This window comes from Marmota monax, unplaced genomic scaffold (assembly GCF_021218885.2).
Source record: "Marmota monax isolate L192 unplaced genomic scaffold, Marmota_monax_Labrador192_F-V1.1 WCK01_AAM20220418_F8-fsc00045, whole genome shotgun sequence".
Lineage (NCBI taxonomy): Eukaryota > Metazoa > Chordata > Mammalia > Rodentia > Sciuridae > Marmota > Marmota monax.
In genome coordinates this window covers 305,432-333,235 of record NW_026692132.1, presented here as the reverse complement: position 1 = coordinate 333,235, position 27,804 = coordinate 305,432, and the positions used below count along the sequence as shown (strand labels likewise).

At 38.9% G+C, this 27,804-nt stretch overlaps 1 protein-coding gene across 2 annotated transcripts; it reads left to right on the top strand.

The window, feature by feature from the left end:
- Positions 1–834: 834 nt before the first annotated feature.
- Positions 835–25,707, top strand: Nnmt (nicotinamide N-methyltransferase). Of its 2 annotated transcripts, none has more exons than XM_046465314.2 (3): positions 835–987; positions 9,594–9,801; positions 25,209–25,707. In XM_046465314.2, the coding sequence occupies exons 1-3, from the start codon at positions 984–986 to the stop codon at positions 25,639–25,641; spliced, it is 645 nt and encodes a 214-aa protein (XP_046321270.1). In that variant the 5' UTR covers positions 835–983; the 3' UTR covers positions 25,642–25,707. The 2 variants fall into 2 exon arrangements, with proteins under 2 accessions (XP_046321270.1, XP_046321260.1); XM_046465304.2 differs by lacking the exon at positions 835–987 and adding an exon at positions 8,386–8,731.
- Positions 25,708–27,804: the final 2,097 nt, after the last annotated feature.

The window sequence follows — 27,804 nt, the reverse complement described above, 5'->3', positions numbered from 1 at the left end:
GAAAGTAGAAATTAGGAGGGAAAAAAGAAAACAGAATTGAATAGATGAATTCACTTTTGCTACACAGCTTCTTACTTCATTTCAAAAGCTTTCTGACAAGACTGAAGTCTGATCATCACAGGTTTTTACCTCTGAGGCTTGGTTTCCTTTACAGAATCTGATTTTCATGAGGTTATTACATCTATGCTCAATTTTTGAAAAAGACTATGTGCAGCCTTTACTGCTCTTTGTTCAGCTTAATAAGCAGCTTATTTTAATCACCTGACCCTAGGCTTTTTCAAAAATGAAACCCAATCAAACAATGAAGGAGGAAGCACAGGACAAGATACAATCTTAGTTGGAACATCTTATACTCGGAACATAAGGACATTTGCTTTTCTCACAGATGGTAAACAGAGGGAGAAGACACTGAAGTACGTTGTCCTTACATTTGTATAGATTTAGTTGTAACAGGACCAATGACGTAAGTAGGTATTCTATCATTACAGTAATTATCAGGAAGCAAGAAAAAAAAAATCAATGGAACAGAGAAGAGAGTCCTAAATCAGATCCAGTAAGTTTTATAAGTAAACATGTGACAAAGGAGCATCACACTGAGGAGGAAAGAGTCAAAGTGAAATAATCCAAATGGTACAGGAGCCACGCAAGTTCCCGGATGTTGCCAGCGGGGTGCTGTGGCAGCTCCACCCTGATTCTCAGCTGCACTCGGCTTTAGCATTGAGTCTGCCAGGCACATGTGATCTCCAGCCAGCTGGCCACCTGCCACAGCACAGCTGCTGGCACCTGGCTCTGCCAGAGGTTCCCTGCAGGGCATAAACCATGCAATAAGGGTGGGTTGGGGCCGGACACCCCGTGGATGGAATTGTGGAAACTGGTCCTGGCTGAGGCTCAGGAATCTCTTTCTTCCAAGGAGCCCTCGCAGCCCCCACCCTGGTATTTCTGAACCCAAGCAATAGATTCAGGAGCCAGTTTAACATTTTGAGATGCGTGAGTATTGATTACCAGATAAGTATATAACTAAGTTCCCGGCTGAATCAATATCTTTGTGGCTGTGGCTTTTTAACCCTGAGCTCTGTGAGTGCACGTACTGTCAGAACCACATGGAATTCTTTAACAGAGGCAGCCCTCTGTGTGCACTCAATGCCTTCCTCGTGGTCTTGGGGGAGATCTTTATGTGGACTCCAAGAGGGATTCCCCATCATCTCCTTGAAATTAAGGGTCAGATAGGTCATCGCTGTACTCACCAAATGTATTCATTAAAATCCAAGTTAGGCCCTGTGGAACCACATCAAATGTGATGAGTCATCATTCTGGTCATAATTTTGTTTATTTATTATTAATTACCAAGTGCATGAAAAGATCCCAAATTGCTGGCACTTCTGATTCCACGAGGTGCCTAATTTGGCTCTGGTGTGGAACTCTGTGTCTGAGGGCTCATGGCTTGAGGTATGAACTGAACAGAGAGCCAGGAAGAGGCTCAGTAGACACTTCCTTGCAACATAAGTGAAGCCTCATCACTGTGGAGAAGGTTCATAATTGCTGTCAAATACCTGGAGGTGCCTTTTGTTCTTGGAGATGAGAAGGAGCCTTAAAATGTGAAAGAGAGATCATTCATCCTGGGGCTGTATCTTCTATGTAGCATCTGGGGCCTCTGATCTGAAGCAGGCCTTGATGCTTCTTCCAGAATTGGGAAGAAAAGCATGGAGGAGAAACTTGAGCTGCAGTTTCTTTACTCTGTCCTTGCCACATTTTTGTTGAGATGGTAGTTTATTGTTTAGTGCTGTGGAGTGGTTAGGCCCCTTTGGGTGCTGCCCACTAAGAGGGAACTGGGAAGACCTATATTATTATTAAGTATCTTTGTCTCCAAGCCTGGTCTTGCTTCAGGTGACTCTGCATTTGGACATGTAGGATGTTTTTAAAAATGCGAGATATGTCATTTTTATAAAATATCTACATAATTAATTATAAATCATGTAATCATCTATGCTAATCATATAATGATTATAAAATGAACACCGGTTGACACTGGAGGATCTTACAAATGCCTTTGTCCCCTGGGTTCTCTGGCTGGAGCATAAGCTCTCCTTCTTCCTTCAGACCCCCACCTGAGTCCACCACTACCCTGACATTCGAAGTGATTATTTCATTGTTTTTCTTTATACTTTCTCCATCCATTTAAGCATTATTAAATAATAGTTTATTTTCATCTGTTTTGAACTTTATATGAAGGGAATCAAAACAAAGTTCTTTGTGTCTTGCTTCTTTCACCTGTATCATTTGGAGAATCATCCACATTGATGCCGATAGCTGTAATTTGTTTTCACTGTTGTACTCTTCAGCTTATTTATTTGTCCTACCGTTGCTGGGTTCTTCGGTTGTTTGCGGTTGGGGGCTATTCTGCACAATGCTGCTAAGAACATTTATACACGTGTGCCAGATTTTCTCTGGGTGCATCCTCATGAGTGCAGATTGCTGGGCAACGCTCAATGCTTCTGGTTAATGCCTGGCTGTTTTCCAGAACAGTTTGCCCATTTACATGCCTTCTAGAAACACAAGAGAAAGTGGGTCAAAGCACTTGGTGCCAGGCAGATGTCTCTTTCACCAGCCTGATGGCTGTGTTACAATATCTCAGGGTGCTTTCATTTACACTTCCCTGATGAGATTAAGTATCTAATCAGAGGATGGTTGGCCATTTGGATTTCCTTTTTTCTGAAGGGCTGTTCAAGTTTTCTCTTTTCTTCTTTATTTTTATTTTCATTCACAGAAGTTCTTTATAAATTCTGAGTCTCAGGCCTTTGTCAGTTTTATGTGTTGTAATATCTTTTCTCATCCTGTTAGATTGTCTCTTCAGTCTCTTAAACTGTCTTTGGACAGGACATGTTAAATCTTCATGTACTCCAATATATTAATCTTTCATTTGTGATGAGTAGGTTTTGTGTCTGGTTGAAGAAATCCTTCCCTACATCCAAGGTTATGAAGATACTCTTCTGTATTACCTTCTAAAGCTTTAGAGCTTTGCCCTTCATGTAGTTTGTTAATAAGCCTTAATTGACTTTTGTGTGTAGTGTGAAGTGGGGTTCTAATTCCATGTTCCTCCCTATGGATATTCAATTTTCTCTGCACTGTTTATTGAGTCTTTTTTCCCACTGATCTGAGCTGTCCCCTCTGTCATGTATCCAATGTGCATATAGGCATGGGTCTGTTCCTGGCCCCTCTACTCTGCTCCACGGGCCTATTTGTCAATCCTAGTGTCAATCCCTCACTGTCTTCATTACTATAGCCTTATAATAAGTATTTATATCTGGCAGAGCAAGTCCTCCTCACTTATTTTTCTTCTTCAACAATAGCTACTCTTGGCCCTTGGCACTGTCATATAAATTTCAGAGCCAGCTTGTCAAGTTCTACAAAAAACCTATTGGGATTTTAATTGGGATTTTACTGAGTCTATAAATCAATTTGGAGAGAAATGACATCTTTACAATGTTGGGTCCTGCAATCCATGGAGTGGTATATTTCTCCACTTATTTAGGTCTTCTTTAATGCCTTTCAATAAAATTTTATAATTTTCTCCATTAATGTCTTGTACATATTTTGTTGGATTTATTCCTAAGCACTTCATATTTTTTAATGTCTTTGTGGACAAAGTCTGTTTTAAACCTCATTTTAAAACCGTTGCTAATTATAAGTGAATTTTATTTTTTCTATTGATTTTATATCCAGAAAATTTGCTAAATTGTTGTATTAATTCTGGTAATTTGTGATTATTTTCCATTTCTCACGTTATTATATGTTAATAACAATAAATTTGTCTTTTTTCTTTCCAATCCTTATATTTTTATTTATTTTCCACATTGTAGAATTGGTGGCCATTAGCATTTTTGTCTCTTTCCTCAAGTGAAAGAGAAAGGCTTTCAATGTGCTATTATTAAGTATGGTATGAATGAGGGTTTTGTAGATAATCTATCAGGTTAAGGAAGTTTTCTTATATTCCCAGTTTGGCAAGAGTTGTTTTTATTGCAATGGGTATTGAATTTGAGCTTTCTCTGCCTTCTTTGTTCTCATTTAATATATAAACGTGATTGTCAGCATTGATTGATTTCTAATGTTAGATCATCTTATGTTCCTGGGATAAAACACCTTTATTGTAGTGTAGCTGCTAAAAGAATAGGCTCTGAATAGGTCTAAAACAGGACTAAACTGTGCAGCTGTCTAGGAGGTGCCCTGTGCAAGTTATTTAACTATCTCTGTTTCCTCATAGACTGAAATGGAGATCATAATCCCTAACCAGTAGAACTATTGTAAAGTTGAGTCCCAAATGCTTAAGCCAGTGCCTGGAATACAGTAAGCACCCTAAAAATTTTCAGTTTTATTGACTAGAGAATAATTTGCTTGGAATTTTTATATGAGTGATTTTGGAGTGAAATTTTGTTGTTCTTGTTGTTGTTGTCAATGAGCCTTTATTTTTTTATTTATATGTGGTACTGAGAATTGAATGCGCTGGTTAAAGAATATGTCATTTCATTCCTTTGAAATTTGTTGAGGCTTGTTTCATGGGCAAGCATGAATTGATTAATTAATGACCTACGAACTCTTGGGATAGATGCGTAGGTGTCTTTTTTAGTCTGTTATGGGCCTCAATAATAATAACAAAGTACCATAAACTGGGTAGCTTATAAACAAGAGAAATTTCCCAAAGTTCTGAGGCTGGTGAGTTCAAGATCAAGGAAGGCACTGGTGTGTTCAGTGTCTGGTGAGGGCTTGTTCTCTGGTTCACAGATATTTCTGTATCCTCACATTGTGGAGGGCTCAAATAAGCTCCATTGGGTCTATTTGATAAGGATGTTGATTCCATCATGGGGCCTCTGCCCTTGTGATCTAATCACTCTACAAAGAGTCCTCACCTCCTAATACTATCACATTGGAGGTTAGGACTTCAACATATGGATTTTAAGGGGATTTAAACCCTCAGACCACAGCCATAGTTGTAAAGGTCAAGTTGATTAATCCTGTTTTTAGGTGCTACATACTGTTACTAATCTTTTTGTCTATTTTTAAAAAACTCTCCTTCATTACCTTCCTATTTTATGTTTTGTGGTTATCCTGACAGATCTGTTTCTTTTTCCTTCCCTCTTGCTGTCTTCTGAATTGGTATTATTGTGTGATTGCATTTCTCTTTTACTCATTTGGAAGTGAATACTGTTCAGCTAGATTACTTTTGTGCTGTATAAAACTGGAGCATAAATATGTTACTTTGGATCTCACAAATCACCAACAAGAGAATGGGGAAGCAGGACAGATGGAAGGTTTGTGATGCAAGAAGGAATAATATGTTCTTTTAACAGTTCTTACAACAGTTCTACAAAGAGCTACATTTACAAGTCCAGAGAATCTTAAGCTAGATAGGCAAAAATGCAATCCCCCTTCTAGACATTTTCCTGGTAAAACACAATACCAAAGATCATGAAAAGATGTCTAAAATATCCAGAGAAAAAAGACAGATCACCTTCCGCAGTGGCAGTTGCACTGAGAGTCCAATATGTCGGTGATTCTAACAGACATAAAACATAATGTCATATGTGGTTAAAAATAAGCAAGACAGAGTTAAATTACATAATAACAATAGCTTATAAGTTTGGGGGAGGTGTCTTTGACATAGAGTTAAAGTGTTTAGATCCCTGTATTGTACAGGGAGTGCCAAGGTATTATCTTTAGACTTGGGTAAGTTAAGTATATATGCTGTACTTCTAAGCCAACGATGTTGTATAACCCATGTTCCTTGGCACTCCTGCTTGTGCACATCAATGTTTTTCTACCGTAAGCACCTGAGATACATTGCGTCCGTCTGAAAGATGTCATTTAGAATTTTCCTTTAGAGAACCTATAAGAGTTTAGCTTTTGATTTTTATCATAATACCTTTATTTTGCCCCAACTATTGAAAGACGTTCTGGTTATAGAATTCTGAGCTGTTACTTTGTTTTAGCCCCGTGGTCATATTCTTCTCTTATCTTGTCCAGTAAAGTCTGCTCTCAGTGCAACTGCTACTGCTGAAAGTAATCTGTCTTTTTTCTCTGGATATTTTAGACTTCTTCTCATGATCTTTGGTATTGTGGTTTTACCAGTAAAATGTTTAGAAAGGGGATTGAATTTTTGCCTATCTAGCTTAAGATTCACTGGACTTCTAAATGTAGCCCTTTGTAGAACTGTTATAAGAACTGAATAGTTTCATGCATAAAGTACATAGAATGGTGCCTACACAAAATGAGTTCAGAATATTGCTTCTTATTGATTTTATGTATTTCTAGCTCCACCAGTTATTAATTCATTGCTTCATGGCTCTAGTGCACCCTTCTGTATTTTTTTTTTTTTGTGATGGGAGGCCTGGGATCTGAAAATACAATTCACTTGTGCCTGTTACCTCTGTGTTAGGACCACCAATGGCAGCTTCTGAAGGGACACATAGGCTAAGAAGAGGAAGAAACTTGCTATTTCCTGGTCCCCCTTCCCCAAGTCTGGTTTTGGGCTTCCGATTTAGAGGATAGTCTCTAGTAATGGTTGTCTGTACCAAGCTAATGTTTGGTCCCTGCAGTGGCATTTCCTGAGTTCTTCAGGTGACCAGGGTTCCTGCAGCACCCATATTTTCTCCCCAGAGCTCTGACTTTCAGGTTTGTGAAGCCATCTTCTCAGTTGTCTTCTGGTTCTCTAGTTTTGCTGGCCCCAGTGACTTTCTACATTTGTCCTGTCACACTTAGAGTTCTCCTTTGCTCTCTTAGAAGTTAACCACTTCTTAATTAATAATTCTTTGTGTTAAATTTTAAACTAATACTTTCCAGCTCAAATTAGTGATATGGTTTCTCTCTTCTGACCAGGCTGTACCTAACACAATATTGTTTATCAGATCTGGAAAATTCTTTGTCTTTATCTTTTCAAATATTACTCTGATCTGTTCTCTCTCTCGTTTCCTTCAGGAAACGAGAGGTATGTTGGGCAGGATCAGTGATTGATGTTAAGTTCAGGTGCAGATGCCTCCATGTAGACTGGCCAGAATGGAGTCAAGTGCAGTGGATGAGCAAAAGAAGGAGCCAGTTTGCAGATAATTGAGGCTCCTAATCCTCCAAAGAGAGGGAAAAAAATAGAAAGATAAACTGCGTAAGGATGTTTTGATTTACAAGGCCAAATTAGGTACCCTACAATTAGTTTCCATTATATTCTACTATTAATAATTCTCTTTTTAAAATATTCTTTTAAATATTTATTTTATTTGTTCTTTTTAGATATACTTGATAGTAGAGTATATTTTGACATATTATACATAATTCTCTTTTTACTTGAGATTCTTTGAGTGTCTGTGCCTTGTAACCAAAGGGCTCTTGCTAAATCATCACCCAGGGAATCCCGGACACTCTCTGCAATTGTATTGGGTGCAATGTGACAACCACCAGTGTTTTGAACATCTACTAGGTGGCCCATGATTTAGAGTAGTGGGTATAAAGAGAACTGAGCCAGAGTCCTTGATCTAAGGGAGCTGGTGATTGAGTTTATCATATAAGTAAAACTTAATTTGGGAGGAAAAATTGACAGATAAAATCTGGAGCAAATGTGATAGCATAAAACCAAGTGCTTGACTGAAAGGAATGAATTCTAAGGGCAGCATGAGTTCAGAAATGGGTATGTGAGAAATTCTTAAAGGAAGTAGAGGCTTAAAGTTCACTTTGAAAGAACTGTCAGGATTTGGATTACCTGAAAGGAATAGAGAGGCTGAGCCATGACTGGGGAAGGGGTAGGGGGTGAAATTGCAGATGGCGCAGGGCAGGGGTGGAGGACCGGGAGCCACAGGATGGCCTGGACTTTACAGAAAGCTTTGTCCAGGATTTTTTTTTTATTTTTCTTTCTTTCTTTTCTTTTCTTTTTTTTTTTTTGTGTGTGTGTGTGTGTGTGTGTGTTCTGGGGATTGAACCCAGCGCCTTGTGCATGTGAGGCAAGCACTCTACCAATTGAGCTATATCCCCAGCCCCTTGTTCGAGTTTTTCAGATTTCATCTGAGATTCCTCCTTAGCCAACATTCTTTAGCCCTGAACACATTTTCTATTCTCATTTCCCTCTTTTCCTTCTTTCACATGCTTAAATTTAAACCATCCTTTGTGTCTCTCTTTCCTGGGGGATCACCACAAGAATGAAGATGATGGAGTTGCACGTCTCTCTGAATGTTGGGGTTCTTCCGTGAGTTAAATGACTTCCCCGGTGAGCCGGTGAGCCGGGTCATTCCGGGTCTGCAGTCTTTGGTGACTGACCTTCACCCCTGGCAGAGCATTGCATACAGCTCAGGCCCTCCCTCTGCCACTCCCTCTTTCTCCTAGACTCCCTTCTCCAGGAATTTCATCACTTCCCAGAACAGCCAGAACATTTGTGGTCTATTTCTCTGTTAGTGTTTAACCAAACATCTGTCTTTATGGGGTGGGCTGAACTGGTGGAAGGAAGACCAAGAGCCCAGCCTCAGAAAGACAACTCCTGCAGGGTGACTCCCTGGCTTCTGCAGGACAGGGAGGGGGCACTGGGCTGGTGGCACAGAGTGAGACACAATGGAATCTGGCTTCACCTCCAAGGATGAGTATCTAAGGCATTTTAACCCTCGGGATTATTTAGAAAAATACTACAATTTTGGGTCCAGGCCTTCTGCAGAAAATCAGATTCTTAAGCATCTTCTGAAAAATCTTTTCAAGATATTCTGCCTAGGTAAGTTTCTCTGTTGTCTCTGTATCTTCTGTCTAAACATGAGTGATATGGTCAGGGCATGACTGGATTTGTGTCTAGCTGTTATTATTTTGACAACCTTTTTGGCATCACACATTTATTTAACTAGGATAAAAGCTAATGTTGACTTAGACATTTTGCAGTTTACAAAGTGCTTTTATATCCATTATCTCATTCGGTCATGCAAAAGGGAAATGCAAAAGGGGCCTGAGTGCTGTCCTTGAGTCCACACTGATTTGCTAGGTGACTAGAGGGAGCCATTTAAACTCAATGGGCCACTTAAGAAATTGAGACTATATAAGTTCAAGGCCACTCTGGGCAACACGTTAAGATCCTGTCTAAAAAAAGAAAGAAAGAAGGAGTCCAATACTTATTTGGTTCTTCACTGAAAGGAATGTTCCAATATGCATGAAGTAAAGACCTTTCAACATATTAACATAACATGTTAATACGTTAACAAGTTTTCAACATATTCAGAACTAGGTAGTTTTCAGGGGCAGGGGACATTATATACACTTAATTTTTAAACAAAAAATAAACTTTCTTCAAAAGCATTCCTTAATAGCTTCTACGTTCTCTACGTCTTTCAGGATCAGGGATCTGTACACCAGATGTATATCTTTTTTTCTTTCTTATAGACCTTAAAATAGTCCAATAAAACATGTCTCTACCCTGAATTGAGGAATGGAAAATGAAAAGATGCTTTACAAAAGAACTTTGAGGGAAGTATGAATAGTCTGGTGGTCTGTCTTTGAGGATAGGCGGCATAATCCCACTAAAGATACTACAAATACGGCTGACTGCTATAGTATGATTCCTGACCCCCCTTCCTCATTCAAACCAGGTGGTGTGAAGGGAGACCTCCTGATAGACATTGGCTCTGGGCCCACCATCTACCAGCTCCTCTCTGCCTGTGAGTCCTTCAAGGAGATCATTGCCACTGACTACACAGACCAGAACCTGCAGGAGCTGGAGAAGTGGCTAAGGAGGGAGCCAGGGGCCTTCGACTGGTCTCCTGTGGTGACCTACGTGTGTGACCTCGAAGGCAACAGGTAGAGCAACTGGTGTCTGCTTCTCAACTTTCTGAGGGTATCTTAGTGACACTTGGATGTGAACTAAGGATTGTCCTTAGAATTCAAGAATTCAAGTCAAAAAAGCCAGGGAAACAGAGAGATGAGAGAGAGAGAGAGATGGGGGGAGGGGTGTATCTGAATGGAGAATGATAGCTAATGAGAGAAAAAGTTGAAATGTAGTTATGTGTGAGTGTGTGTGTATGTATTTGTGGGTTTGTGTGTGTGTGTGTGTACCAGAAAAGCAGAAGACACAGGGAAAGAGCTGAACAGATGAATACTGAGCCAAGAAGAAGTGACACACAAGCTTTCCAGACCTGTGGGGGCCAGGGGCAGTGTGTAGTTCAGTTACCATGGACCCAAGTTTTAGGACAGTATCAAGTAAGGGCAAACCAGCTCCTCACCAGCAGCCTTCAGGGGCCAGGGCTTGCCCCGCCCCCTCAAAAGTGCCATTTTGTTGCTAGGCATCCAAACAAAGGTCTTGGTTGTGAGTGTGCCTAAAGCTGGCACCACCGAAACAGCCAAAAGCTGACTAGGTCTTCTTTTTTAAAAAAAAAAAAAAACTCATATAAGCAACATAACAGGAATTATGGGAAGAGAATTCATTATTCATCATTCATAAAGTTAGGGTTTATATACTCACAGATAATGAGTTAAAATCTTCACTACCACATCTACAAGTAAATTTATGCAAATGAATCTTGTTTAATTCACTAATTTCTCCCCACAAGGAAAAATAGAACCACTGGAAAATGTTACCTGGTCTGCATTTCACTTATTTTTTTTCTTGCCTTGATGTGCCTCCATCTCTTCCTAGTTGTACTACAGAGTCTGTTCTTCTGCCCAGCTGACCATTAGCTCCTGGGCCATCCTGTCATTGCTGTAGGTTTATGGCCAAGACTCCTCAGGCTCCTGTAAAAACTGTAAATAAAGAAGAGGCAAAGTTGCCAGGTAAAAAAGAAAAGGGAGAAAAAAAAAGAAAAAAGGGAGATTAAAAAAAAAGGGAGATAAAAAAGAAAAGGGAGAAAAGGAAAGTATTTCCCCTCCTTGGATCCAGCTAACCCTATCTGCTACTTCTATGTGCTCAATTATATTTTCCTTCTTCTTTTCTTTTAATGCTCCTGTAGTTTTTTTAATTTTGTTTTTTCATATCTTCTCCTCCCTGATGTCTATAATTTAATTTTAACATGACTTTCCCCGTCTCTTCCACAGACCCAAAGTTCACTTTTTCCTGTATTTTTCCTCTTCTTTACATGCTACACATATTGTGTAGTCTTTCCTCTTCTTTTTCACTTACAATGAGAAAATGTATATATTTTATTATTAAATTTATTTTTAACTAATACATAAAAACTCTATGTATTAATGGGGTAGCTTATAATGTTTTGATCGTTGTGTAATGTTCCAATCAGATTAAGCATATCTATCTCCTAAGATATTCACTACTTCTTTATGATGAAAGCATAAAAATCCTTTCTTTTGGCTTCTGAAAGATATAAAACAGTTGTTATCTCTAGTCATGCTACCCAGGAATGAGATTATAAACCCAGCCGTGGAATTGCTGGAATATATGGTAGTTCTATGTTTAATTTTCTGAGGAACCTTCACATCACTTCCCATGCTGACTGTCCTAATTTACAGTCCCACAAACAGTGTGCCAGTGTCCCCTTTTTCTTTGCCAGCACTGTTGTCTTCTGTGTTTCTGGTAAGAGCATTCTTACTGGAGTGAGCATTCTTACTCATTGATTTATAGTTCCCTGATGACTATTGATATTGAGCATTTTTCACACATCTGCAGGCCATTCCTACATGTTCTTTTCACAAAAATCTGTTGCCCATTTTTTTTAATTGGTTTATTTGTGTCTTTTGTTGTCATTGTTTTTCTTTTGAGTTTTTGAGCTCCTTGTATATTCTGGATGTTAACCTCTTATCAGTTATATAGTTTGTAACTATTTCCTCTTCTTCTGTGGGTTGTCTCTTTACTCTGATGATTGTTTTCTTTGATGTATAGATAGGTTTTAGTTTGAGGTCATCCCATGTGTATATTTTTGCTTTTGCTTCCTGTGTTTGGGGGATCTTGTCCAAGAAATCCTTTCCCATTCCAATGTCCTAAAGCATTTCCCTTATGTTTTCTTCTAGTAGTTTCGTAGTTTTTGTGTTAAATGTAACCGGAGAGAGATAGGGGTCTAGTTTCACACTTCTGCCTGTGACTACCCAACTTTCACAGCACCATTTATTAAAAAGATGGTCCTGGGGCCACCATTTGACCCAGCTATTCCCCTTCTCGGTCTATTCCCTAAAGACCTAAAAAGAGCATGCTACAGGGACACTGCTACATCGATGTTCATAGCAGCACAATTCACAATAGCAAGACTGTGGAACCAACCTAGATGCCCTTCAATAGATGAATGGATAAAAAAAAAATGTAGCGTTTATACACAATGGAGTATTACTCTGCATTAAAAAATGACAAAATCATAGAATTTGCAGGGAAATGGATGGCATTAGAGCAGATTATGCTAAGTGAAGCTAGCCAATCCCTAAAAAACAAATGCCAAATGTCTTCTTTGATATAAGGAGAGTAACTAAGAACAGAGTAGGGTCGAAGAGCATGAGAAGAAGATTAACATTTAACAGGTATGAGAGGTGGGAGGGAAAGGGAGAGAGAAGGGAAATTGCATGGAAATGGAAGGAGACCCTCAGAGTTATACAAAAGTACATACAAGAGGAAGTGAGGGGAAAGGGAAAAATAATACAAGGGGGACAAATGAATGTCAGTAGAGGGAGCAGAGAGAGAAGAGGGGAGGGGAGGGGAGGGGAGGGGGGATAGTAGAGGATAGGAAAGGCAGCAGAACACAACAGACACTAGTATGGCAATATGTAAATCAATGGATGTGTAACTGATGTGATTCTGCAATCTGTATATGGGGTAAAAATGGGAGCTCATAACCCACTTGAATCAAAGTGTGAAATATGATATATCAAGAACTATGTAATGTTTTGAACAGCCAACAATAAAAAAAAAAAAAAAGATGGTCCTGGGGCTGGGATTGTGGCTCAGCGGTAGAGCACTCACCTAGCATGGGCGGGACCCAGGTTCGATCCTCAGCACCACATAAAAATAAAGGCATTGTGTTGTGTCCATCTACACCTAAAAAATAAATATTAAAAAAGATGGTCCTTTCTCTAGTGTATATTATTAGTAGTAGCTTTGTTGAAAGTCAATTAACTATAGATACAAGGGTTTTGTTTGGGGCTCGACATTCTATTCCATTGGTCTATGTGTCCATTTTTGAGGCAACACTATGATTTTTTGATGACCCAAACTTTATAGTATATTTTGAAGTGAGATATAATGCTTCTGGTTTTGGTCTTTTTTGCTTACAATTACTTTGAGTTGGGGATGTAGCTTCATAGTAGAGAGCGTGTCTAACATGAATGAGGTCCTGGGTTCAGTCCCCAGTAACACCAAAACAAACAAACAAACAAGATTACTTTTGGCTATTAGGGTAGAGAGTGCTTTTTTGTTGGTTTGTAGTTTCATATAAATTTGAGGATTGCTTTTTCTAGTTCTTTGAAGAATGTCATTTATATTTTGATAGGAACCTCATTGAAACTATAGATTGATTTGGGCACTATGGGCATTTTAACAATTTGATTCTTCCTGTCTATGAATAATAATCTCTTTCCAATTTTTTTTGTCCTCTTTAATTCCTTTCATCAGTGTTTTATAGTTTCCATTATGAGATCTTTCACCTCTTTGGTTCAGTTTATTCCTAAGCATTTTATTTATTTATCTTTTTTTTAGTTTTTAGTTTTGGCTATTGTAAACGGGATTGCTTTCTTGATTTGTATTTCAGGTGATTCACTATTGAGGTATAGTGAATCATAAAGCAGTTTTGACTTTAAGGCAAAACAATCTCCCTCAAGAAACAGGTGTTGATACTTTTTGGATCCTAGCTAAGGGAATTAGGATTAACTAGTTAATTCATTCAACAAACCTGTGTTGAACAACTATGACATGCCACATAGTACCAGCTCCTAGGTTAGAACACTGAACCAAACAGAGGAAGGCCCATCCCTCCTAGAACTCACATCAGGAAAGTCAGGCAAAGGCCAGATCATTTAGAACCTTCTGGTCCACGTTAAAAGATTATGGGCTTCAAGTGCAATGAGAGGTGTTTGGGATGTATAACCAGAGAACAATGACATTTACAAGATCTCTCTGGTTGCTGTGTGGAGAATGGATTGAAAGGATTTAGAAGGAAACAAGACATGTAGAAAAGAAATAATTTAAATCCAGGTGAGAAATGATAGTAGCTTGTTCTTCGGTGATGAAGAGAGGTAGATTATTTTAAGATCAATTTTTGAGCTAGAATTAAAAATGATTGTTAAAGATTGGGAATGAAGGCAAGGAAATGTCAAAGGTGGCTCTGCCCTTGAACTTTAACACCATGGAGAATTAAGGTAATATTACTGAATCCTAGGGATCAATATAAACTCTTGCAGATTTAAAACACTCATAAAGAATATGCCTGCTCAGACTCTTTTCTGGAGTGAAGGTCAATTCAGTTCTCTAGAACTGCACTTATATTTGATTCCCATCTATTAGTCTACTTTGGTTTATTCCTAAAAGCCAGCTTCCCTTTTAAAACCAAAGTGTGCTTCTATTTCTTCAGTTTTTCATTTGTTTTAATGGGCTGCAGACTTCCTACAGGTTTCTTCTCAATGTTATTAGTATTCTAAACTAAATAGTACTATACTTACATATTGTTCATACATTGTCTTATTGGTAGTTAATGTGGATTGTCAAATGTCAGTTATTGAGGTAACTCATTGGTGGCACAATGCTTTTTAAAATGAATAAAATCAATGTTTTATTTTATTATTCCAATTAACATTTTTACTACCACCCAGAGTTGTTTAAATTCTACTGGGCTTATGTTGGTTTATGCACTTTACTAGGCATAGTTAATTAAGTCTTGAAGTCAGGTGGTATAAATCCTCCAGCTTTGTTCTTTTTCAATATTATTTTAGCAATTCCATTGCCATTGTATTTTGACATAAATTTTAGAGCAAATTTGTAAATCTTCAGAAAAAGCCTGCTGAAACTTGAAATTCCCCTGAATTTACAGATTAATTTAGGAGAATGGACATAATGAATCTTTAGTCTATGAACATGGTTTGTCTTTTCATTTGCTTATGAATTACTCTTAGAAATGTTTTATAAGTTCACATTTTGCATGTTTAAATTTTTATTTTTCAATGCTATTAATGTATTTTAAATTTTTCATTTTGTTAATTTAATATAGAAATACATTTGTATATTGGCTTCTGTCCCATGACCTTGCTGACATCACTAATTAATTGTAGTAGTTTTTTTGGTAGATTCCATATGATTTTCTATGTATACTACTAAACTATCTGAAAATAAAAATAGATTTTCTTCTTCTATTCCAACTTTTTATCTTTTTTTTTCAGGACTTATTGCACTGGCTAGCACTTCTAATGAGATTTTAAATAAAATAATGAGAGCAGATATTTGTGCCTTATTGCCTATCTTAGAGGAAAAATGTTCAATAATTCATCACAAATACCTAAAAGCTATAGGTTCTCCATAGATATTCTTTATCAGACCAAGCTTCTTTGTATTAGCTTCTTGAAAGTTTCCTTGCAAGTTTTTAAAGTTTTTAATCAAATGTTGAATTTTTTCAGGTATTTTTTTCTTTTATTGAGATGGTCATGTGTTTTTTTCTTCTGTATTTTGAAAATGTGAATTACATTCGATGATTTTAAATGTTAAACCAAACTAGCATAAACCCTTTGGTCATGAGTACCCTTTTATATGTTGGTGAACATTACTTGCTAATACTAATCATTTTTATTCTGTATTTGTGGGGGATATTGAACTATCTTTTTTTGTAATATGCTTGACAGATATTGATATTATGATTCTGGAGTCATAAAAGAAGTTGGGTGAGTTTTCTCAAAGACTTTGTATAATATTAGTCTTCCTTTTTTCCTTCTTAAATGATTGATAAAATTCACCATGAAAGTATTTGAACCTGAAGGATTTGTGAGTGTGTGTGAATGTGTGCATGCACACTTGTACACACATGCCATGTGTGTAGATCTTTTATTCAGAATAGCATTTCTTTGTTGGTTGTTTGCATTTTCTATTTTTTATATCTGCTTTGATAGATGTTCTATGTATAATACTATACTAGGAATTTGTAGCTTTCCATCTTGGCTGTCAGCTTTATGAGCATAAATTTTTTTTACATTATTCTTTTAATACCCTTTTATGTCTATAGATCTGTAATATTCTCTCCTCTTTGATTCTTGATGCTGATAGTATGTCTTTTTAAGAAATATTGATTAATCTTACTAGAAATTAATCAATTTTGTTAATCTTTTTAAATAACCAACTTTTGGCTTTGTTGATTTTTCTCTATTTTTTGTTCATTTCCTATTTTATTGGTTTATAGTCTTATTTTTCTTATTTTCTACTTCAATTGTTCTTTTGTTGTTAAAAATTATTTTTCTAGGATTCCAAAATTCTTCCCTTTAATTTTTCTCACTTCTTAAAATGGAAGGTTAAATCACTGATTTCCTGTATTTATTTCTTCAAATGGAGGCATTTAAAACTACAAATTTCCCTCAGTGCTGTTTTAGTTGCATCCCATGATTTTTGACATATTGTATTTTTATGGCTATCTGATTTGTCATATTTTCTAATATTTATTTATTTATTATCTTTTAACCATGAATTATATATAATTGTGTTGTTTAGTTTACAAAAATTCAGGGGTTTTCTTGATATCTTATTGTCATTGATTTCTAATTTAATTTTGTTGTAGTCAGGGACTTATATGTCAGCATATAGTCTATTTTGGTGAATATTATATCTGCTATCTACATTGAAAAGAATATATATTTTTCAGTTGTATGTATAGTTTCAATAAATATCAATTAAGTCAGGCAGAATTATAGTATTTTTCAAAATTACTACATCCTGATTTTTTGTTTACTTGTTCTATCAATTGCAAATAGAGAATTTAACATCTCAAACTATGATTGCAAATTTATCCCTTGCTCCCTATAGTTTTGTTAACATTTGCTGTGTGCATTTTGAAACTCTGGTATCATATGCATGCATTTTTAGGATTATTATGTCTTATTGATGAAATGATCATTTTATTATCATGGAACATCTTTTATCTCCAGTAGCACACTTTGTCTAAAAGTCTACTTTGTCTGACATTAATATGGCCATATCAACCTTCCTATGATTGTCTGGCTCTACCACAGTGGTGTTGTAGGCAACCTCTAAGATAGTCCCTAATAATTCTGGGCTCAAGTGTTCATACCCTTGTTTAATCTTCTCCCCTAGAATATTCTTTGGAATCTGTGACTCAGTTTTTAATGATCTGGTAGAATGCATTACCAACAACAACAATAACAAAACCCACCACTACACACATATTACAATGGCCAAAATCCAGAGCACTGACAACACCAAATGCTAGTAAGGACGTGTAGCAACAGGATCTCTTAATCATTGCTCATGGAAATGTAAAATGGTATAGCCATTGTGGAAGACAATTTGGTTATTCCTAAAAAAACTCAACATATCCTCTCTATATTATTTAGGAATTGCACTTTTTGGTATTTGCCCAGAGGAGTTGAAAACTTGTATCTACCCACAGACATGACTATGTATATTTATAACAACTTTCTTCATAATTGTAAAAAAATTAAAGGTGACCAAGATTCAGCAGGTAAAGGAATAAACAAATTGTGGTATATCCAGACAATGAACTATTATTTAGCATTAAAAGGGAATGAGCTATCAAGAATATTTGTGTCCCTCCAAAAATCCCACATTGAAGTCTTCACCCCATAATGTGATGGTTTTAGGAGTTAGGGCCTTTGGAAGGTGCTCAAGTCATGAGAGCTAAGCCTTCATGAGAGCTCTCTAGTTCTCCTTCTGCCCTGTGAAAATTCAAGGAGAAATCAGCCATGTGTAATCCAGAAGAGTATCTTCATCAGAACCTACTGTATCAGTACCTTGATCTTGGACTTCCAGCTTCCTTTGTAAGTCACCCATTCTAGGGTATTTTGTTATAAATTGATTAAGACTATGTATATTTGTATTTACCCATCTATCAGTGCTGTCTGGTGTTTATTCCTTTCTGAAGATATAGGTTTCTGTCTGGCATTCTTTCCCTTCATCTAAAAACAAAAACAAAAACTCCTTTTAGTCTTTCTTACTATACAGCTTGGCTATAAGTAAATTCTCTCAGCTTGTCAATGTAAGGTAAGAATCAGTAATTTTTTCTTCTTCTTAATATGAGGAATTTAGCAATTTTTAATACTTAATGTGCCTCTGGCATCTCTCTTCCCAGTATTTATTCTTGAAATCTGAGATATTTAAAATCAAATATTGAAATTTGAAGTATTATATTTTATTTCAAGATCCATGGGGACATTTTCTTTGATTTGTAATCATATTTACAGTTACTTGGACATATTTCATGCTCATTTTATATGATTTTTTTGTAGTCACTGAGTTTTAATTATGATTCATTTATTAGTTAACTCAGTAGATATCCAAATAATTTTTTCAAGAAGACCACATAAGTGACATATTTTCCAAACTTGTGGGAAGGTATTTTTGTCAAATTTATACATGAACAACATCATAAAATTGTTCAATATTGCTTAAGTATTGTCTTATTTCTCCTGGCATTTAGTAAGAGGTTGAGAAGGGTTATTTTTATATGTCATTTTAACCTCAGAATTATAACCCCTTAGAATTCTATACATTTAGCCTTTAAAGTGAGGATGTAGTCTTTTAAATGAAAGTAATTTCATCCTTCTCTTTACTATTGAATGTGTGATTCCACAGAATGAAATTAACATTAACTAGAAAAAACTATAGCTATGAGGATGTTTGGACAATATCAAAAATTGTTAAATAAATAAGGAATTTACCAGGATTTGTGGATTTTCAGAGAAAGTTTGGATATATATAAATAAAGTTCCCAAACATCGTTAGATAATGCAGCTCTCCAAACTCTAAATCATGTGTCAAGAAGGCTTTTAGAACTTTGTTCTCAATTTCCCTAGCCATCACATGCTTTTCCATCTCATTCAAAAACGAACCCTTAAAATTTTACAGGATACTAAAAGCATTACTTATCTCATGCTGGAATCATCAGCTTGGAACAATTTGCTCTTGAGACAACCTCTTTTCCAGTCTGTTAGAATGAGGAACTGTATTTTTGGCAGTGAGTTTCTGCATTCCTGTCTTTATCCTAATGCCAGATCCTGTGGCTCCAACTATTTAGAGAATGATAGTGATCCCGTTCAACTATATCTTTCTCACATCCTCAAGTACTTCTATCAACCTACAACCTATTTCCCCTAGGATTATTTCTTCTTTATCAGAAGCTATTTCTTGTGCTGACGGCTGCCAAGGACAATGAGCTGTTTCCTCCTCCTGTGTCTCTGGAATATGATGCATACATTTAGAAATCACTCATTTTTACAACTATCTGAAAGCTGTAAGACATTGGTACCAAACTCCTGCCTCACACTTTCAATTTATTAAATTAGAAAGTCCAACACTAATATACAACTACTCCAGCTTATGCCATGATCAGAAGAAAGTGAACTTTTCCCTTAAGAAATCCCAGAAATAGCATTCATTAGTCTCTGGCCCCTGGAACTTGGAACACACTACTTAAATCTGTGGTCCTCAGACTGGCAACTTCAAAGTCACATTGGGAGCTTGCTAGAAACGCAGACTCTCGGGACTCACTGGCCACTACAGCATTGGAGTCTGTGTTTTCACAAGAGCTGCTGGGGACTAGATGCACATTACAGTCAAAAAAGTGTTGGTGTCTAGAGAGGAGCTTCCTACTGGTGTGCCAAGACACACAGGTGGGTGAGAGTGAGTTACAGGTGTGAACTATGAACAGCTCTCAGCCCTCAGGGTGGCCAGGTGAAACCCAGAGAGGTTAGAGACCTCTGTAAAGAGCAGGTTTCACTTAACCTCAGTGTACCCGACAGAGCAAAAGCCCGAGCACCTGCAGAGGTGACAGCTTGAGCACCCACAGAGGTGACAGTTCTCTAACATAAATACTCTCTATGCAAAAATCTCCATACCTGCTTTAAAAAGATGTTGGCATATTGTCCCCACTCACATCCAATTGTGCCTGTTTTGTTCTACAAACTAGTGGACTACCTCTATCACACAGCATCTCTGGATTTTCATGGCTTGCAAAAGGATATTGATACTCTTTCTGAAAATCAGGATCTTGAGGGTCAGGGTGATTATTTTGGTGATGCCTGGGAGAAGTTGCTGCCTTTTATAAGGATGCTTCTCTCTTACATAGGTGTTCTGCCTGCATTACCTCTCTGGGAGAATGCACAGGGCAGGCTGAGAAACCTTCAGCTAGTCATTTCCTTCAGGTTGTAGGCCCTTCTACTCGTGTGTCTCCAAGTCCCTCAATGCATTCAAAATAGAACTAAGCTCTATTCCAGATCTGCTCTATTTCTGGTATTCTTAGTTCCTTGAATGGCATCATCATACAATTAATTGGACAAGCCAGAAGCCTGAAGACAACCTCTGTCATGTTCCATGTCTAATCTAGTACTAAGTTCTGTCCATTACACTTCCCACATTTCTCTTGAACCAGTTTCTTTCTTCCAATATTTATCATCATCCTGGTTCTAGCTACCACCCTCTCCCTCTGAACTGGCCTCCCACTTCCACTGTTGTCCTTTCATTTGGTTTTCTCTGCTCTGCATGCCCAGTGGTTATGTCAAGGTAGAAATCTGATCAGGTCACTCCCTTTCTTAGCACCTCTTAATGACTCCCCATGGCTTTTAAGAGAAAAAGCAAAATTCCCAGCATAGTCCATGTTATGGTTTGGATCCAAAATGTCCCCCAAAAGTTCATGTGTTAAAGGGTTGGTCCCAAAGGTAGCAGTATTCAGAGTTAAGGTCTTTGAATGGTGACTGGGTCACGAGGACCTCATCAATGGATTCACCCATTGATGGATTCATAATTTAATAGGCTATTGGAAGGTGATGGAAATTTTAGGAGGGAGGGCCTTGTTAGAAAAAGTGAGTCACTGGGGGCCTGCTCTTGAAGGCTATATCTTGTCCCCAGCCCCTCTCTTTCCCTGTCTGTGTCCCTCTTCCCCTCCCTCTTCTCAGGCCACCATGAGGTGAGCAGCTTTCTCTGCCACAATGTCCTGCCTCACCACAGGCCTGGCCACCTGCCAACTCACTTGCCTCAAAGTCCAGTCACAGCAGCATGCCTTCTCCATACGACCTTTGCACTTGCTATTTCCTTCTACTGGAATGTCTTCCTCCCCAGTCGTCTCTGACATGCACATCCGCCATGTCTCTGCTTACCTGACCTTCTTTTTGGAGGAAATTTTCTTGATATGCTAGACCAAGCCAAGACCAAGCATTCCTCCACAAATTCTCTGTTCCTTTCCTTCTTTGCATTTGTCAGTTTTAATTTCCATTTTTTGTTTTTTTGTGGATGATCATTGATTAATTCTGCCTAGCCCATCTGTAATTCTCCATGAGGATAGGACCCGTTTCTCATTTGTTCACCTTAAGTTCCCTGTACCTAGCCTACTTCCTGTCATATAACAGAGGTTCAAACATATTTGTAAATAAAAAGGAATGTTTGCATTTTGCCTTCCAGACTTCCTCCTGGAATGTCCACCTGACTCAGGTGTGAACTCCACCACAGGCTTTCTAGTGATCCTTCCTTGTTCTTACAGTTCTTACACTGGCATCCAAGTTAATTTGGCCTTTGTGTCCTTGACAGTTTTGATGGTTCTCCCTCAGGAGGGCCTGCAGGAACCTCTAGGGATGGGGATTGAGTGTATTGGAAAGGCTTGTCCAGGGGATTCTACTCACTGCCTGCCTTGCTGAGACAGGGCAGAAAGAACCTCCTCCCAATCTTAGGATAATTACCTGGGATAGGGGAAGAGACTTGCACACTGTGGTCTTCTCAGGAGTCCTGCTCCTTATCATTTCATTTTTTTCTCTCCCTCCCCCTTCCCTTTTATAGATAGAATATTTACAGAGAAAATAGCTGCCTTTTTTGCATATTGGTTCATTTGAAAGAGTAGATCTTTAGAAGGAGGGAAATGGCCACACTGCTGTTAGCACTGTTAGCATTCTGTAAAACAGCATAACACTTCTCCGGTGTGTGTTTATTGCCTACCCCTTTGAGCTAAACGTGAGGCTGAGTGGTAATTGCCTGGGTCTCCAGGAGAGTCCATTTCCCTGCAGTGTACTTGCAGGCCCCAGGAGCCCTGAGGTGTAATCTGCACGCTGCTGCCTTGGCAACTGAGTTCACCAATGTTTGCTGTCCGTCCAAGGACAAGCAGGTATCTGCAACAGTGGGTGTTTCTAACAAATTCCCCTCTCAAATTGGCACATTCTCTGTGAGCTTTCAAGACTTCACAGTGTGTCTCACAGTTTGGGAACAATTTCCATCATCCTCTGACTGGCAAGTACTAGTTCTGTGGTAATTTGTGTCTTTAAAATCGTTTGATACACAATAGAGCACAGAGGTCCATTCTGCTTCTGACGTAATCACTTAAATACACATTCCCACATGTTCCCGACATAAAGGGTCATTTTAAACATGTCCCAAAGAACATTATGTTGTACGGCTTTAGCTTTTTCTATACATTTAAGTTATCCATGTGTGCAGACAGGTTATTTTTTTTTCTGTTCTAGATTATTTACCTATTCAAACCTGTGTTTCTCACAAACTTCTATAATGTCGAATAATAAGTTTTTATTTTAAAAGGTTCTATCAAGTCATTCATAGTCTGTCAAGGCTGAGTGGCAGCTTTATAAGTAGTTTCCATGGCTTTAATTTCCCTAAAGTAGGAAAAAAAAATGTCCTACGTTGCCCAGGACTACCACAGGAACCCAGGATAGGGAATTTTCAGTGCTAAAACCAGAAAATCCAAGACAAATCAGGACAAATGGTTACCCTACCACCATTTTTATGCTTGATTAGGGAACAGGCAGACCCCAATCGAAGGTTATTCCCTATGCAGATACCAGTTTACTGGTTGGTAGGAATTCCCTAAAACCAATACCTTGCTAAGCATCTTTCTCTTCTTTAATATAAGAAGCTATTGAGATACAACCCACATACCATGCAATCAATAGACCCATTTAAAATGTGCAACTCAATGGTTTTCAGTAGACTTAGAGTTGCACAAACCTCACCACAATCCATTTTAGAACATTTTCATAACTCCCTAAAGAAGCCCTCTACCCATTAGCAGGGACTCCTACCTGCCCCTCCGGCTCAAGTCCATCTTCTAGCAAACACTAAACTAATCTGCTTTTAGTCTCTGTTGATTTTCCTTTTCTGGACATTTTTATATGAATGAAATCTTACAATTTGTGGCTTTGGGGTTGTGGCTTCTTTTATTTAATACAATATCTTTGAGGTTCATTCATGTTGTAGTATGTATCAGAAAGAACTTCATTTCATTGACAAATAATATCCTCATTATAAGTATATGCCACATTTTATTTATCTGTTTATAAGTTGACAGACATTTAAGTTGTTTCCACCTTTTAGCTACTCATGGACATTCATATACAAGTTTTTGTATGGCTATGTTTTTATTTCTCTTGGGTATACACCTAGGAGTGAAATTCCAGGTCATGTGGTAACTTTGTTTAACTTTTTTTTGAGGAACTTCCAGACTGCTGTCCAAAGTAGCTGAACCATTTTACACTTTACCTCTGATATTTTTATTATTATTGCCATATTAGTGGATGTGAAGTATTCAATCACAGTTTTGATTTGCACTTCTCTGATGGCCAGTGATACTGAGTATCTCTTCCTATGCTTATGGCTAAGCTTTTAAATGGAAAATTTTAGCAAGCATAAAAGATATTTGCAAATACATGGGCTGAGATTGTGGCTCAGTGGTAGAGTACTTGCCTAGCATGCACGAGGCACTTGGTTTGATCCTCAGCACCACATAAATGTAGAATAAAGATATTGTGTCCACCTAAAACTAAAAAATAAACATTTAAAAAAATATTTGCAAATAACAGATTATGTGCACTCAACTTAAGACTTTTAACTAAATATGTAAATTGATGCCCACAAATAATTTCCACTATCTTAAATAATTCCACCTGAAGGTAAATCGGCATGTTTCATTTAAGCCATTGACTTTGCCTCATGACTAGAAATAGTCCCAGTGCAAGTCTCTCTTGCTTGTCTGATGTTGGGCCGTCTTCTGCTGTTTTCATCAAGCCTTGCTGCCCAAATGACCATCTTCTCCCAGAGCTTGTATCAGACCATGGACTGCGGGTTCCCCAAATGTAAGACTAGATGTGCTTCGGGGTGCTTTGTTGGCCATCTTCCTCAAAGGGCTCTATAATGATGATCCCTTCTACCACTGCAGTGGTAGAAGGGATCATCATTATAGAGCCCTTTGAGGAAGAGACCAGGGTCCCATGATTCTCTTTGAGGGCATGTCCCCCAGTGACCCAAAGTCCTCCCATTAGGTCCACTTCCTAAAGGCTCCACCACATCCCTACAGCACAAAGGGGCAAGCCTTAAACACGTGGGCTTTGGGGGGATATTCAGACCCACACCGTAGTACCACAGGACTCTATTCCAGCTCCTGCGCTTGTTTTCTCTTCTCCATTAATTGATTTTCTCTCAAGAAACTCCACTGATTTGACAGGAAATAACAGGATTACTGGCAGCTACCAAGAAAACGATGTCTGTCGGAAAATATACTCTGAGATCTGCAATATTTTGTGGAGACTGAGAATAGGGGGTAGTAGTTCTCTTCTCTCCAGAGGGGGCTTCCCTGGGAACAGCTATAGGATAGTGATGAACAGCATCTAAAAACATCTGTGCATGACCCCACCCCGTCATCCATCAGCAACTACTACCAAGATAACGTTTCAATATTCTAAACCCATGATTACTTCCTCAGTATGGGTCAATAGCTACTACCTTGCAGTTTGGCAGAAGGGACGAGAATAGTAATAATAATTAATAAGTCAATAACAAAACAGTGAGGAAGAATAATTTCAAGGGTGGGGCAGTTCATTGTAGACACCAGGGAATTTGTATGATTTCCACATTATTATTCATTTTATTAAGAGAGTAAGCCCAGCTCAGGGAATATGGTCACATTTAGATAACAAAATAGTCCCTCCTTTCTCAATTGGGATGGCTCTAAGGATGCTCATTCTCGTCACATGGCCATTTTCAGCCCCCGACCAGAGAAATGAGGGGTCCCCATGACTAGAGCAACAAGCGACGCTGATGCTAGCTGGTTTGTGCTTTTCAGAGTCAAGGGGCCCGAGAAGGAGGAGAAGTTGAGGCGGGCGGTCAGGCAGGTGCTGAAGTGCGACGTGACTCAGAGCCAGCCCCTGGGCGCGGTCCGCGTGGCTCCCGCCGACTGCCTGCTCAGCACCCTGTGCCTGGACGCAGCCTGCCCAGACCTCCCCACCTACTGCACGGCGCTCAGGAACCTGGGCAGCCTGCTCAAGCCCGGGGGCTTCCTGGTGGTCGTGGACGCGCTGAAGAGCAGCTACTACACGATTGGTCAGCAGAGGTTCTCCAGCCTCTCCCTGGGCCCGGAGGCAGTAGAGGCTGCGGTGAAAGAGGCTGGCTACACCATCGAGCAGTTCGAGGTGATCTCGCAAAGTTACTCCTCCACCACGGCCGACAACGAAGGACTTTTCTTCCTGGTGGGGCGGAAGGCAGACAGATCTGTATGACATCTCGAGATCTCAATTAAAGCAGTTCCTTTGACTTGCCCAGGTGACTCTGGGCCATGGTCCTAATTGCCACGGTCACTGTGGGGAGTAGAGGCTGATTAGCTGGAACCGATGGTATTTCTAAGGTAGGGCTGGAGTGGTCAGTCAGCCTAGGAGAAACTCGTTGTCCATCTACTCTGGGCTCCACCCATGTGCTGGTGCCAGGGAACTGGAAGATGCGTAACTAGGATGTGCACTCTTCCCTGCCTGTGCTTAGGAAAGGAAACCTCACTTTCCCAAACATCCAGCTAAAGCTTATGTAGACCTGCCTATGTAGAGGCTCTGCAGTCACTGTTAGTTTCCTAGGGGCCCCAGATGCCTCTTTCACTTGCCTTCTCCTAGAGAGAGTCACACCCCAGCCTTTGCTGCTGCTGGGCTGCCCTGGGCACAGGCATTCTCTGATGGACACCCCACTGACCAACATTTCTGTTCCTCCCAGTGATCCTTTTATTTTTTTAATCTCATTTTCAAATTACAACTCTGCCACTCAACTAGGTCTTTCTCTATAGTCAAGTTCCACAGTTTTCTCATCTTCAAAATGGTATTCACATAGAATTTCCTGTTGAGAGAATGAAAATGAATTGCTAAACATAAAGGACCCAGAGTAATGCTTCACATTTGACATGCATTTGGTAAGTGTAAACTATAATCATTATTATTATCATCATCATCATCTTTGATACTAGTTGCCCAAAGCAGCTAGAAAAGATGTCTCAGTCTCCAAGTAAAAGAAAAGCTTCTCTTCTGGGCTGAAGGCATCTGGGCTCTTTACTAGCATTGCCTTCAAGGGGGGCTGTGAAGAAATTCAGTTTCTCTACCACATGCCACCAGTTCCTTTCTGATTTAAGAAATAGCAAACATTTATTTAGCACCCTCTGTGCATCACTCCTGTTCCCCAGTACCATCTGGCTCAAGAGCTCCCAGTCACTCCTCAGGAGCTCCCAGGTGCTTCCAAATGCAGTGGCACACCTGTAGCGACCCAGACCTGTCCAACCTCTCCTACTCAGACTGCAGTGCTGCGGCCCACCTGCCCATCCTGGCAATGGTGGGGAGGGGTCGAATGGTCTATTATGAAAAGGGTACTACACCTGCCCGTGGTTCTTCCTTGAACACCTCAGAGAGATAGAGAACACTTTCCATCTATCCCAGGGGTTGCTAAACGTTTCCTGCCAAGGGCCAGATAGTAAATATTTGGGGCTTTTTGGTATTGCATCTTCATCCTAAGCTCAATGACTCAAGAATGCAGTTGCAGCAGAAGCAGCCATATAAAGGAATATATGCATGAGTTCCAATAATTATCACTTACCAAAACAGGTGGCCCAGGTGGATTTGGACAAAGGATTGTAGTTTGGGACCCCTGATGTAGACCCTGAAAGCAGATCTGTTTGCAACTAAAGTTTAATATAGTTTCTTGTGAACAATCTGGTTAGTTTCTGAAATTCAGTCCGACTCATAGGAGCCCAAACTCAGACCAAGGGGCTGACAAATAAAAATCAGAAAGGAAGCAAAGGGATGACAGATGGAGTGTCAATTACACCAATATTTTGCTATTTGGTCAATCCACAATAAACATTTGAAAAACTAACAGAAAAACAAACCAAAACATAAATCGTAGGTAGTAGCACTTCATGTTGTACTACTTTGTGAAGTTTTGTTTCAGTTTTACAAACGTTTCGATCTATCCTTCCATCCATCTATCCATCCTTCCTTCCACCTGCATACACATATTTGTTTTGGATCATGATATAGCATTTTTTTCTGTAGGGTGTGATCAAAAATATGTAAAACAACTAACCTATACTCTGGGCATCTGGGATGCCTCTGATAGCCATCAGTCTTCTTTAATACAGAGATAAAAGGCTTAGCCCCTATTCATAAAGAATTCCAAGTCACTGGGAGAAATTGACAAGCAAACAGTTAAAACTCATTGAGAGAAGGGCTCTGAGCAGAGTAAGCATGAGGCACTTGGAGAGAGGGTGCCAAGAAAAGTGGCATTTGCTCTGGGTCTTGCAGGCTGAATAAGGATGTGTTTGGCGACTGAGAAGGAAAGCAGGGGGACAACATGTACAAGGACATGAAATGATTCCTCCTGACAGCAGACTCCTCCCAGGTTTGTTCTGCAAG